The following is a 14,361-nucleotide window of genomic DNA, read 5'->3' on the forward strand; positions in this document are numbered from 1 at the left end:
AAATATAGTGATTATGATATTTGGGTAAAGATTTATGGAGAATTGGTTGGTGGGCAGATAAAACAATATAAATTTAATTAATAAATATTATAAAAAAAATTCGGGGTTCCGCCGCGGAGTGGAACGACGCAAGACTTGATGATTAGGAGTCGATCCACCATTAGATGACTATGATTTATGGCAACCATTGCATACGAGACGTCGAAAGAATGTAACATAGACATAGAGTAGTTCTCTTATGAGACGGTCGTACGAATCTTTATCTGTGAGACGTGTTAACCCTACCAATATTCACAATAAAAATTAATATTCTTAACATAAAAGTAATTAAGAGACCCGTCTCATAAAATACAACCCGTGAAAACGTGTCACACAAATTTTTTTTCCATAGACATATTAGGCATGGGGTAACACTAGGCCTCTGAAGTCTAGTCGATAATTCAAAATTTTGAACTTTTACAATTTTAATTGCTTTATTCGATACCCACGTCTCGTGCTCTAACATATTATATTTACATGGAATTTACGCGTCTAGTAAGATTAAATTGGGATTGAAGGATTTGATTCGAAAGAAGTTATTTGATCTAAGGAGAGATTTGAATAATAGATTTTAAATGACACTAATATTGAGTTTTATTTGCAATTTTTTTTTATTTCCTATGAAATTGAAAGGAGGTTAATTTGAAATTCTTTTATTATGTTTTTAGATTTATGAGTTTGAGATGATAGATTTCAAATTTCTTAACTTAAGACAAAATCGAAGTAAATTTCAAAAACACTCCTTATCAAATTATGCAATTTTAATAGTAATTTTGGTGTATTTGATACAAATGTCAATTGAAATCCATCCACAAATCAAATTCCTCCTTCCAAATCGAATCCATCGACCGAAACACAACGTTAAATAAATTTATGCAAACAACTACAATATTTAAAATCCATGATTTCAATTAACTCAATGCACATGTACCCTAAAAGGTAAAATTCTTTCAAGAATGTCTATATAATTTAAACCTCGTCTTTATTACCCAAACGCTGCATTGTGGTACTTTATTGATCTTATAATTTCCATCCTTTAAAAAATATTAAATATATATGCACATATGATTCTAATTAATTATAAGATTTTTTATGTGATAAAAAAGTTGGAAGTCTTATTAAAAAAAAGAAAAAAGAAAAATAGGGTCTCCATAACAACATATTGCAAGTCCAATTGCCCAAAAACGCATGCTTATTATGATAAATGTATAGTCGGGCCACGCAAGAATCCACAGTAGGAACCCATTTTGATAATCTGGATAGCAAGTCAGTTTATGAGAAAATGGGATAAATGTTGGATTTTTTTCATTGGAAGCAAATGAAAATTCATCGGAAAATTTATTAATTTCGACATATAAGCAATACTTATTTATACCGACCATACAGAGAGAATAAATTTTTGGAAGAAATAGCCGAAAGTAATTTATGATTGTTGAACGATTGAAACCGACACCGATGAATTGAGTAAGTCTCATGTGATATAGTTTAGCGAAAATGAGTGGACTCGATCTATATATACGGTAAAAAATAATATTTTTGATATAAAAAATTACTTTTTCATTGTTCAAATTGAGTTAGGTATATGTATCACAAAATTGAGCTACGAGACCGTTTCGCAAGATTTTTTTATGAAATAATATACTAATTTTATATATGTTATATTTTTAACTTAAATAAAGTGATGAAGTTACATTTAAAAGAATATGATAAGAAATTTAATACTATCCAAAAATTTTATATTTAAAATTTTTTAGATAACTCATTTGAAATATAAATTTTTTATATATAACTTGGCATAATTTATAAACATAAAACTTCGTGTGAGACCCTCTTTTGATCCATTATGTATGATAAATTTTTTATCCGACTTTATTCATGAAAAATATTATTTTTTATATTAAAATATTATTTTCGTTGGGTGGTTATCAATTTCTTTTAGTTATGTATATCAGTTATAAAATTATCATCTTATTTTTGTTTTCTAAAGAAAATTTAGCGTGTTTTATTTTGTGAAAGATCCATCCACCATCCATCCACCCAATAAATTATTCATTAATGTGAAAACAAAATCGGACAACGACTTCAACCACACGTCCCCAGCGCAATGATCAACCAACTCAAGCTCGGTTTCATAAGGTAAAGTTGAACTCGAACGCATTATTGTCAAGATTTCGAAATGAAATAAATACATCAAGATTCACGTGGGAATCCTCGAAAAATGGGAAAAAAAAAGATACTGAATAAATAAAAGATTCAAAGGGAAAGTCATTTTAGTTTTGAGTTCGAGTTGGAGACGCTGTTATAGTGTGTTATTTACCATTTTCTTCTTCATGATTTCATGGGGTTTCCCGATCTTTCCTCCTCTTTCTCCTTTTGTTTCTAGCTGCTAATTCATTTTATCAAGAACATATTTTTTTTATAGTTTTTTTAATGGGTTTTCCCGATCCTTCCTCCTGTAGCTTTTTTTTTGTTTCTAACTGCTAATTTCTTGTGATCAAGATTGGATTTTTTTATAGTCTTACTTTTCTTGAGTTTGGTGATCCTTTCTCCAGGTAATATGCCACTTGCTAGTTTATCCTAAGAGATTGAATCTGGGAAGAAATTTGATTGATATTCGATGAAAAATGGCATGCCAGGTGCATACGTGGAGTTTGAGTGGTTTAGTGGCTGCTTTTCTTAATCTGGCAATAGCCTACTTGTTTTTGTGTGTATCTGCTGTAGCTTTTTTTGCTTCGAAATTTCTGGGCTTCTTTGGATTGCACTTACCATGCCCTTGTAAAAGCATCCCCAGTAGAGATAATTGCTTAAATAGGCTATTGGTTGATTTCCCTGCTCAGCAAGTGTCCAATGTTCAGCTCTCTGTTAAGGAGAAATTCCCTTTCAATGATTCCACATGGGAAAGAAACCACAATAATAATATCGGTGCAGATAATTGTGCAAATGGGATTCTTGAAATCGAAGGCGACGCTTCGTGTAGTTCGGTGTCAGATGTGAGGCAGTCGAGAAATGTGGTTGGGAGGGACTTTGCCCAATGGGATGAGGAATATAATGTAAAGGGGAAAGAGGTCATCAGTTATAGGCCAAGGAGTAGATTGCATAGGCGAAGTAGAAAAGGTGGAGTCGACCATGGAAAGTATTCAGCGGCTTCGTCGTATGATCCTTCTTTACATGAAGAGATTCTAGGTAGCATTCCTCATTCTCATTCCTCTAGCAACAAGGGAGGAGATGGAATCACGCTGCCTGTTGATTATGGAGGTGCTTATCACATTGAGTGTGAGTTCTGGACCTCTTCAATATGGATCTTTTTTTAAATTTTCTTTTTTTCTGTTGCTGAATTGCTGCAAGAAATTCTGGATTTCTTATGCTTTAACTGGTTACTTCTAATTATGTGAATCATTAGTCTTTTGGGCATTCCAAGTTATGGAATTTGTAACTTCTTTAGCAGCACAAATTTTATCATCAATCATTGCCTATGTAGGGATTATTGAATGTTTTTCTCACCATCTCCATTGCATATTATATAAATATGCATTTCGTTTATCTATATTTGACCACATATTTCTCTTTTCATTCCTTGAAATATAGATACTACACAATGCTTATGACTTCCCTTCTATGTCTTACAATGATACTTCATCTTGCCTGACCTGTATCATCTTGCCTGACCTGTACCGTGGTTGAGAACGACAAGAATGATAGTCCTGTTAGTCTAAATGAAGACTTCCACTCATGGTATGTGTGTTATTGACGGAGTCTTCCTGATTTGTCTGAAGTGGTGCAAGAGTTATCGCTCATCATTTCATCTAATTTTTAAAGTTGGTGCAGTTCTTTTCAAGTCATTAATAACAACCGGAGTTAATTTCATATTAAATCCATTTGACTTACTGGTCACTAAAGACGCATCAACTTTTTTCTAGAATTTTTTGTAATAAGTTAGTCCACTGTTTTTCGTTAGTTCGGGTTGTGAAAGTATTGCTCATTCTTCCTCATATCATTGTTGAATCTTTCATGGCATCCTACAACTGTGACTGTTGTGATATATTAGCCACTATAGCAGCTTAAACTATTTAATATGGACATTAAAATAAATACCCCAAATATGCTATAACAAAAATTATTATTTTTCATATGGGCAGTTAATTATGAGATGATGTTGTTGAGTCAGATAATATTTGTGGCTTAATTCTTTTCTTTCAGCATCATTGTTTTCCGCTATGTAGGTAACATCTCATTTTCAATTTTTTTATAAAATAGAATCAAACTTGAAGCTTGTTCCGGTCTTTGAAACTAATTTGGTCATTGAGTTATTTGCATCTGGTTCTCAATTATAACTCCAATCATTTTATTTTTCCACGGTTTTCAATGAAGATAAGGCAAGTCTTCATATTTGTTAGAGGATTATGAGTGCATATCTTCAGTAGTTATATTTGTTTGCTGCAAATCAGAAATTAATTTCTTGCATACCACTAAAGAGTGGATATTGGATAAAAGTTTCTAGCTTAAGGCAGGTGGAGCACCATAACATCTTCATTACGATGGTCTTCCATGCTCCTTCCACTTATCCATATCTGCCGGTTTAACTTATTTATTCATCAATTTACCTGGAAATTGTCTTTTATATGATTTTGTTTCATACACAATGTGAAAATGCCAGCTACTTATTGTCGTTAGAGGTATTGAGGATATGCATTTACATATCGTTACTCAGTTTAGTAGTATATTACCATCTTCTAGCCAATTGCATTCGTCTTTATATATTTTCGGTATTTATATATAGTTGAACATGTTTTCAATTTATTTTGAGATATCACATTATAATTCAATTCATTGGAAATTATGTTCTTTTTTGGAAGAAAAAAAATTATCCGGTACACTATTTAGCATCTCTTTGATTAGAGTGTAGCTTCTAACGCTATTCTGTTTGTTTCTTTCTTACAGATAAGAAGAAGGTTTCCTCAGTAGCAGGGAGGAGGAAAAGCAATCTCGGTAGTGTCCAAATGAATAATAGTTCCGATGATGATACAGAAATTAAGAAAAATGTGCTGTCCTTTGAAGACTTACAAGAGTCAAAAAGTTTCTTTGGCCTAGAAGGAAATACAATTCAACTCTTGGAACAAGAACTTGAAGAAGCACGTGCTGCTCTTGATGCCCTGTATATTGAACTTGAAAAAGAGAGAAGTGCAGCTGCCTCTGCTGCAGAAGAGGCTATGGCTATGATTCTTCGCCTGCAGGAAGAGAAGGCATCCACAGAAATGGAAGCTCGGCAACATCAGAGGATTTTTGAAGAAAAATCTGCCTATGACGCTGAAGAAATGGAGATTTTAAAAGAAATCTTGGTGAGAAGGGAGATGGAGAAACACTTGTTGGAGAAGGAAGTTGATGGGTATAGGCAGATGATTACTCTTGGAAATCAACAATTGGAAGATGATGGTCTGGATGCGAGTGGTGCTCCACCAAAATTTTTTGGACTTTTGATTGATCCGAATGATGATCCTCTTCTGATGCTACGCCAATTTTCAGCATCTACTGAGATGAAGTTAATGACTGAAAATAGAAGTTCAAGTGGTGCTGTGAATGAATCTCCAATTCAAGACAAGGGCGAGAAATATATCTCGAAAAAACAAGAAAACCTTGGGGGGAAATCGATACAAATATCGGGAAGTGCTGATATTGGAAACATTGATCTTCAGGAGAAAGAGATTATATCTACTGATGGTAACTTGTGTTTAACTTCAAATGGTTCTCAAGAAAGTAATTTTCTCGAGAAATCTATCTCTATTGACAGGAAAGGGCTAGAACAAAATGAGGAAATGAACCTGGTCCCAATGGATGAAAAGAATTCTAAAATCGTCAATGGAACTGGAACAAGTGACCTACATTATGTGCAGAGTTTTAAGCCAAAAGAGGAAGAAGTATGTCATGAATTTAACAGTTCAGGTGATCAAACTTTAGAGAAAGACTCTCACGTTTACGATGTTCATGTTGTTGGCGATGGAAGTAGCATTTGCAACAATGAAAACATAAACAAAAGTGAAAAGCTTTCAGTAGGTGGTTCGTCGAAAGTCATTGATAAAAATTCCATCCCGTTTGAAGCCCTTGTGAAGAAGAGTGTCAATATAACGATGGATTGTCCAAGTACTAGTGGCCTGCATGCTGAAGTCAATGTCAAAAGGAGCAAATCAGATGCATATCACGGACTTCCACCACTCATCCCGAAGGTTACATCCAAGCTCTCTGATCTGCGGAGAAGTTCCATGTCTATGGTAGATAGTGGAATGGTAAATATTGACAACGAAGTTGGGCAGCTTCTTGAAAGATTACGGATTGTCAAGGAAGGACGTGAAAAACTTAGCTTCAGTTTGGAGAATCGCGGAAGGGAAAATTTACAATTGAAGCGGCTGGAGGATACAGCAAGCCAGGTTCAACAGATTCGGCGCTTAAGAGAACCAGGAAATGCTGTAAGATATTTTCTTTGCTACTTCCCACCTCTTAGGTTTGACATTATTTGCATATAATGTTTTATCTATTTTATTTGTTAAATTATGATCCTGGTCAAGAAAGTAGGGCAAATGTCATGTAGCCACCCCGTAAAAATCTCGAAAAAATAACCCTGGTATAAAATTAATATTATTGTATAACCTAGTGTTTTTTAAAGTCAAACATAAAAATATCATGCAAATACCCCGTGTTTAAAGACATGTGGTTTTAAAAGATCTTTGATGTCACGTTAGGGTTTATGCTTTTTCGATATTTAACGGGGTTGATTGATAGATGCAATTTGGCACAAGAAAGTACATTTGCTTCTTCCATCCTTTATTCGTTTTGTTTATTTCTTGAAGTTATTAGCCTTGCTATGAATTTTGATTTCAGTTTGGAAAAGATGAAAATTGTTGGGATTTTGTTTGTTCTCTCTTAATCAGCTATTTGGGATGTAACCTTTTTTTATTCGCATGGCTCTAACTTAAAGAAGAAAATGACCACATAAACAAAAAATAAAAATCGACATATTCGGTTCAACATTTCTTGCTCACTTCAGAATATGACATTCTAGTTCTTGTGCCAATATTGTGGAACTTTACTCCCCATACGCCAACCATTTTTTTTCAAAAAAAACAAGAGTGTGTAAGAGCGAACACATGAAATATTTTTATTCGACTTTTCTCTGTCTTTTTGTATAAAATCGTCATCCCTATATATGGTTCGGAATAGCTAAGCACTGACCATATCCAGAAAAATTCTTCTAAGCATTATTTTTTATCAGTATTCTTTGATACAATACAACTTGTTGGGATGAAAATTTTTCATTATCTATTATTTAAGTTTTGTTTGCTGCTCGTGCGTTTTTTCCTTGTCACTTTCAATTTCCGATTCTATGTTTCAATCTTTCTTATCTACCGTGTTTCTAATCACAATGGAATGTGTTTATATTGTTTTCATTTTCTCGTAGAAGCATTGACCTTCAAGAACAGTTTTTCAATTTTGTATTGATTAAAAGAGAGATTGATGAAGTAAAATACAACACAAAAGAATCACGTAGATCAGTCCTAAGGCCTGCATCCATGCCAAGTATCCATAGTGCTAAAAATCTCATCATTCAAATTTTCTCTCATTCCTTGAACACAGCCACCTGCCTTGTTATGCAGTTGGAAAATACCGCAGTCCTTGTATAGGATGATTCTGTAATCAATACTTATTAGATATATTTTCTTGGTAGTTTTGAGCATTACATATTTGAAGTCGTGCTACTGACAATACTATTACGCAGACTTTGTCCAAGAAAAAACGGTGCAAAAGTGTTTCTTCGGGGCACCAAAGAAGCTCCTGAGGTATGATTAATAGCTTTCACTCATAAACGAGTAACCAACATGTTTATATTAGTGCAAAATAATGAGTAAAACTATTCCAGGTGGATTTTTTTCTCTCATGTAGCTTTGTGATGTATACGATGCCTGAACACGAAGATGATACTAGCTGCTACAAGAAGTTGCTCCAAACATTCGGTAATGGACTCGATTAGGAACTATAGGGCTGAAAGAAGCTTGCTTGTTTTGTTAGAAATGTGTGCAGCCATATTATTTTAGATTTCTGCCTGTGTTTTAAGAAGTTGCTCCGTTTTGGATTCCTTGTATAAGCTTTTGTTTGCATGTATTTTTGTTCTCATGTAAATCTTCTCGGTTCTTGGATTAATGTAAAAGAAGTGTATGTATCCGCAAAGCATTGATACTTTCATGCGTCTTACTTCTCTGTTGGTGTTATTTGTGCCTAGGTGAGGGTGATCGAAGAGTTTGGGTAGCGGAGCACTTCTTTTATTCTTGAATTGTGTGTGTGCATATCCATGTTGTACTAGTACAAGTACTAGATAGAAAGCCAGACATAATCGGTGGTTGGTGGTCTGAGTTTGTGACATCGATTGAATTTCTCAAAAATACTTTATTCAACTTAGAAATCAATATTTTTTATTTAATAAAATACTATAAAACATATTTTAGTAGATTTAGAACTTACCCAGAACTTTTGTATCTCACCCGCTTTCCAAAGCTAAAAGAAATTCACTTTATCTATACAAATTACAAATATATTTAATATAGTTATATCATTATTTTTATAAAAAAATATTACATATTATCTAACTCTAATTTCATATAATAATTGAATAAACTCCAAAAATAATCGTAAAAAACTAATTATACATGCTTATGCAATGTGTGCCCAATGGTACAAGACTACTAGTATACATCATTTTTTAGCTTTAGGATTGGTTAAATGTTTAAAAAAAGGCTCAAATTAAAAAACACAATATGAAATTTTTTCCGATTAGTTTAGATAGGTTGGAAACTAAATTGAAGCTCTTACGTCACCCCTTCTTCCTTTAGGAAGGTTCACACTAGAAAACTTTGAATGATACAAGTAATTTGCAAGATTTCGATTCAGTTTGGCCTCAAATACTGTCAAACCGAAAATCCTAGTATCTCAAATTGATTAATAGACAGTCTACAAACTGCTATACACGAGTAATACAAATGATACGAATTTAGCACTAAATATCGGATAAAATTCTTTTAAAAGTGTGCTGAACTGATTTAGTTTTGCTCATATATATCAAAGACTTAGAATACTTAATCTTATCAGGGAATGATTAATTCATTTCTGAAGTCAACTCATCCTCTGTTTATACTCTAAAAATATGCCCACTCAATCAAAAGTGTTTGTTGGTTGTTTAGTCCATGTCAACGCTTTTCTGATAGTTCGTACACTATTACAATCAGTCTTGACTCGTACACTGTGTGATCAGTTTGTTCAGACTGTTTGATGTGGACATCAGTTTATAGTTTTGTCGTAGAATGATTCTTATGTTTAGTAAATTGAAATCCTTTAAACTTATTTATTCAGTTTTAGAGCAATATCATTTGTTTAACTGTAGCAGCTATATCAGTTTTTCTTAAGTCAGTTTTGCCACAATATTATTTGTTAACCACCAAAATGTACCAATTCTTGATCCAACAATTTCTCCTTTTTTGGTATTTGACAAAATAATGCGAAACTCCAATTTAGACAACTGAAATTGAGGAGCAGCTGATGAAAATTTATTATCCGAAACTGAAATACAAAATTCATTCTTGTTCTACATTCCTGTTCTCAGATACTGATCCAGACCGTTCAACAAACTTTTCTGTTTCTTCTTCCCCTTTTTTGTTAACACCAAGAGTATCTACATATCATCGTAGAATATACACAACTGAAGCCATCTGGCTGTGAACTGAATCAATTTAGATGATAGGTTGGTGTGAACCAAATCCATTTTCTGTGAAAGTGTATCATGAGAGCTGGATAGTCGAAAATTGGATGCACAGTTCTTTCGCATAGAATCCAACTGAATGAACAGAGAGTTTACATCTTTGGATAAATTCTTAAGATATTTGACTACTTTGTCTTTCAGATTTGCAATGTTAGTATCAGTCTGTGTCTGTCAAGTCTTGATTTGAGAGATAAGAGAAGATATACCAGTTAGACTCGTAATGATGTCATCCAATTGAAATTCTTCTCCTAATTACATCTCTGGTGATTCAGTAGGGATGTTTTCTTTAGGCGCATAAAATAAGATCAACAGGTTACTTGGTTCAACATTATGCATTGATTCAACCAGTTGAGCAGGTTTAGTTTCTGGCTCTAGATGAGTGGAAGGAGCTATTGTGATGGCTGATTCTTTTTCAACTGAAGATATTGGAGCGAGATGAGGAAGTAGAGATTCAGCCACAAAGAATGAGATATCACAACACTGGTAGAGAGAGCTGATTATTTAATGACTGCTTCTTTGATTGTTATTGTGTCGTCATCAGTTGACTTAAAGAGTGTGATGCAGTCAGTTACGGTTTGAATGATCTGATCAACATTAATCAGTCGATCTTCATGGCTGTGTTAGTTGACACTAGCGCAACTGATAAGAGTTCAACTGGAACTTTAGCTGAGATCGGAGCTTTGTCAGTAGAGCTGGATGAAGGCGCTTAAGAGCCTTGTGTTGCAAATGGTTGGTATGTCGCCAATTCTGAGGATTTATTGGAGGACTTGCTGCTCTTAGTGTCAACTGAATGAACAGTTGTTGGTCAATTTCCAAGTACTTGACTTGTATTTGAAGATAGCTTAAATCTCTGTCATCATGACCGGTTGGGCAAGTAGGATCGTAATTCTTCTTTAATTCCTCACAAATCATAGTAAGTTTCTTAATGCGCATAAGGTTGAAGAAGTTGTCTCACATTTCCATTGCATGAGAGACTGATACAGCCTTCACAGCTTTCATCACCATTTTCTCAAGAGCAATGAATTTTATGAGTGTTTCTTTATTCTTCAGTTTCCTGGCAGGAGTGACTGTTCGAAACTGGTACCATTCATCTTAGAATTCAGTTTTGCTCTCGGCATATTCATTGACTCATCCATTAAGAGATCTATCTAAGTTTGAAAGGAAAATTGAGGCAGCAATTGCTCAGCTTCTTCCATTTTCCCTTTTCCTTTCCCTTCAGATTGTTTGGATGATTGGATGAGTAAGATGAAGTTAACCCAAATCTTGTACATTATGTGGGATCTCGAATAACCACTCTTTTTGGTCTAACTGTTGGTAGAATAGTGGGTGGAGAAACTATTTTAAACGGAGCAACCGATCTAACTATTTTTAGTTTTTTTTAGCGTGGACTGGATGCGTCTTTGTCAGTTGGTTCAGCAGCAGTTATCTGTGAGTCAGTCAAGCTCTTCATTAGCATTTCTTTTTCAAAAATTGCTGATACCAGTTTACCGGGTGAATAAATTGGTTTGGTCTTTGTAGTTTTGAATTTCTTGGCTACTGGAGGAGGTGTGATTTCAGTATCACTCTGAGATATGATTAGCTTTCTATTGGGCTTAGGGACCACTACTGGTTTGAATGATGGTTTCACTTCTTTCTTCACTTTATCCAGTTTTTCATTGCGATCCTTGGGCCTGAGAGTGAATAGAGAAAAAGCATTCCGTAGTCTTCTTTAGTGAACTACCTGGGATTCATTGAGGATCACACCAGTTAATTCAAGAAAGCGAGTGATAGGAATAGTGAACACAAAAGATTGGTTGGTCGATTGAACCATTGCCTTTTGTATGATAAAGAGAACAACTTAACAATTGACTTTAGTGCCTTGAATAATGGCACTCATAACTTGTAAATTCTCCAAAGTAATTTTAGCAAAGGATCCATCCTTGGCCTACAACGACTTGGCCACTATATCACACAGAATCTGATAGTCTAACTTCATTTCCTTCTTGGGAGTGGAGGGCTTGATGGCTTTCCCAGAAGCAGAAAATAGTGTTAGCATTTCTTCAATGTCAGCAGCTTCAATTGAAGAGAAATTAGTTAATCTCTTTGAGGGCAATTGAAAGAACTTCCCAAAGAAACCCTTGTCGATTATGATTTTATTTCCGCTGATAATGAACGTCAGCTCCCCGGTATAGGTGACGATTCTTTTTTCAAAGATGCTTAGAAGCTCAGGAACATAAATGTTCAGAGACGGACCAAGGAAGGACTTTAGCCTTGACGATTCGAGTGCTTTGAGATTTTTTGTGAAAGAGGGATCTCCCATGGTGTAGATAGAGTCGAAATCCATTGCAAGAGCATTCATGATGTAAGCAGGTGTAGAAATTGTTGCCATTTTAAAATATTTTGAGAAAGTTGTTGAGCATTTTGAAAAGAAAGCTTGCGATTGATAGCAGAAAGGTTTGGAAAAATTTGCATGATACAATTTTGAATGTAAAGACTGAATATATGTATGGTGACTTTTCAAATTTCTTTTGACACGTGTAAAAAGTGAATTTTGAAATAAATTAGTCAGAAGTCAATGAGTATTTATAAGGAACTAAATTGAATTAGGAAATTCAGTTAACTAAACGATAAGATCGGTTATTTCGAGAACACACTGCCTCAGTTTTATTTTGTAAACTAAACTGACATTCAACTGAGTTCGAGGATAACAGACATCTATTTTATCAGTCGACATCAGTAACCCAAAATTACTTCTAAATACGATATTAAGATAAATCAATGAGTTTTAAAACATTTCTGAAGAAAGAAAACTTAGTCTTAAGGAGTGGTTTGGTGAAAATATCCACCGCTTGTTGTTCAGTTGAGACATATTCCAGCCTTATGTCTGTCTTCAATGCATGATCTCTGATAAAATTATATCTGACATCTATATTTTTGGTCCTTGAATGTAAGGTTGGATTGTAGGTGATCGCTATGGTGCTTGTATTGTCACAGAAGATTGAAGATTCTTGTGCTACGATCCCATAGTCTCTCAACTGTTATTGAATCCAGAGCAGTTGAGCACATAAATTGCCTGCTGCTAAGTATTCTACTTCAGTTGTAGGTGTTGCAATGGAAGTTGGCTTCTTGCTGAACCATGAGATCAATCTATCTCCTAGAAATCGACGTGGTCCGCTAGTACTTTTTATGTCAAGCTTGCATCCTGCATAATCTGCATCTGAATATCCCACTAAATTGAAAGAGGAGTTTTTAGCATACCATATGTCCACATTTTGTGTGCCTTTAAGATATTTAAGAATAGGTTTGGCAGCTGAATAATGAGAATTATTAGGATCAGACTGAAATCAAGCACATATACAAACAACAAAGACAATATTAGGTCGACTAGTAGTTACGTACAACAAAGGACCTATTAAACCTCGATACATGGTTACCTCAATTGATGTTCCTTAATTTTTTTTCAGTTTGGTTGATGAACTCATTGGGGTTATGCTACAGAGCATGTTTCCATGCCAAATTTCTTGAGCAGTTCCTTTGAGTACCTATTTTGGCGGATGAAAATACAATTTCCTAATTGCTTCGCTTGCAGTTCAAGAAAATATGTCAGTTCACCTATCATACTCATCTCAAATTTATTCTGCATTAGTGTAGTAAACTTTTCGCATAGTTTGGGGTTAGTTGAACCAAAGATGATATCATCCACATAGATTTGGACTACTAATGTGTGATCTCTTTTTGTGAATTTAAATAGTGTCTTATCTACAGTGGCTATATCAAAATCATGTTCCATTAAAAAATTAGACAAAGTTTCATACCAAACTCTTGGAGCCTGGTTTAAACCATGTAGAGATTTTTTTAAACGATAAATATGATTTGGAAATAAATAGTTGATAAAACCTGGTGGTTGTTTCATGTAGACCTCTTTTTGTAGTTGTCCATTAAAGAATGCACTCCACATCCATTTGATATACTTTGAAATCCTTGTAAGAGGCATATGCAAGAAACATTCGAATGGCTTCCAGTCTTATTACTGGTGCATAAGTTTCATCATAATCAATTCTTTTTTCTTGCCAGAATTCTTGAGCCATCAGTCTTGCTTTATTTCTTACCACAGTTCCATCTTCATTAAGTTTGTTCCGGTAGACTCATCGTGTATCTATTATTGTTTGATGAGAAGGTCTTGGAACTAAGTCCCAGACAAGATTTTTGATAAACTGATTGAGCTTTTTTTGCGTAGCATCAATCCAGCTATTGTATGTTAGTGCCTCATCAATCCTTTTTGGTTCAATATTAGAAATAAATGCAGCATGTAGAAATTGATGATCATCTGTCCTCTGGTTCTTATGGGAGCAGATGGATTACATATTACCGAGTTGGGTGGATGATTCTTGTTCCACCTACAATATGGTTCATTCATAGTGTTTTGTGGAACTGAATCAGTTGGGTTGACTTCAATTGGGTGGTGTTCAGTTGTGTTGACTTCAATCTGATTTGCATTAGTTTGGATCACATTGTCTCTATGTATGTCAAAACACTGGTTCACTAGA

The 14,361-nt window shown here is 34.4% G+C and overlaps 1 protein-coding gene and 1 long non-coding RNA gene across 3 annotated transcripts; one reads left to right on the plus strand and one right to left on the minus strand.

Annotated features, from left to right (window-relative positions):
• The first annotated feature begins 2,038 nt into the window (after positions 1–2,038).
• Positions 2,039–8,277, plus strand: LOC142551233 (uncharacterized). Of its 2 annotated transcripts, XM_075660361.1 has the most exons (5): positions 2,039–2,175; positions 2,592–3,312; positions 4,978–6,497; positions 7,805–7,865; positions 7,946–8,277. In XM_075660361.1, exons 2-4 carry the CDS (start codon positions 2,664–2,666, stop codon positions 7,862–7,864), a joined length of 2,229 nt encoding a protein of 742 aa, XP_075516476.1. In that variant the 5' UTR covers positions 2,039–2,175; positions 2,592–2,663; the 3' UTR covers position 7,865; positions 7,946–8,277. The 2 variants fall into 2 exon arrangements, with proteins under 2 accessions (XP_075516476.1, XP_075516477.1); XM_075660362.1 differs by lacking the exon at positions 2,039–2,175 and having other exon boundaries at positions 2,186–3,312; positions 7,969–8,277.
• LOC142551234 (uncharacterized) lies at positions 7,763–8,068 on the minus strand. Its single transcript, XR_012821538.1, has 2 exons — positions 7,938–8,068; positions 7,763–7,860 (listed from the first exon to the last, which is right to left on the minus strand). It is a non-coding gene; the product is annotated as an uncharacterized LOC142551234 (long non-coding RNA).
• Positions 8,278–14,361: the final 6,084 nt, after the last annotated feature.

This window comes from Primulina tabacum, chromosome 7 (genome assembly GCF_025594145.1).
Source record: "Primulina tabacum isolate GXHZ01 chromosome 7, ASM2559414v2, whole genome shotgun sequence".
In the NCBI taxonomy this organism is placed as follows: Eukaryota; Viridiplantae; Streptophyta; class Magnoliopsida; order Lamiales; family Gesneriaceae; genus Primulina; species Primulina tabacum.

Excerpts from the sequence above, each read along its gene's own strand:
- LOC142551233 (XM_075660361.1), top strand. The coding sequence starts at position 2,664 with ATGGCATGCCAGGTGCATACGTGGAGTTTGAGTGGTTTAGTGGCTGCT. Across the intron at positions 3,313-4,977 it reads AGGTGCTTATCACATTGAGT|ATAAGAAGAAGGTTTCCTCA; the intron begins GTGAGTTCTGGA and ends TCTTTCTTACAG. Across the intron at positions 6,498-7,804 it reads TAAGAGAACCAGGAAATGCT|ACTTTGTCCAAGAAAAAACG; the intron begins GTAAGATATTTT and ends ACTATTACGCAG.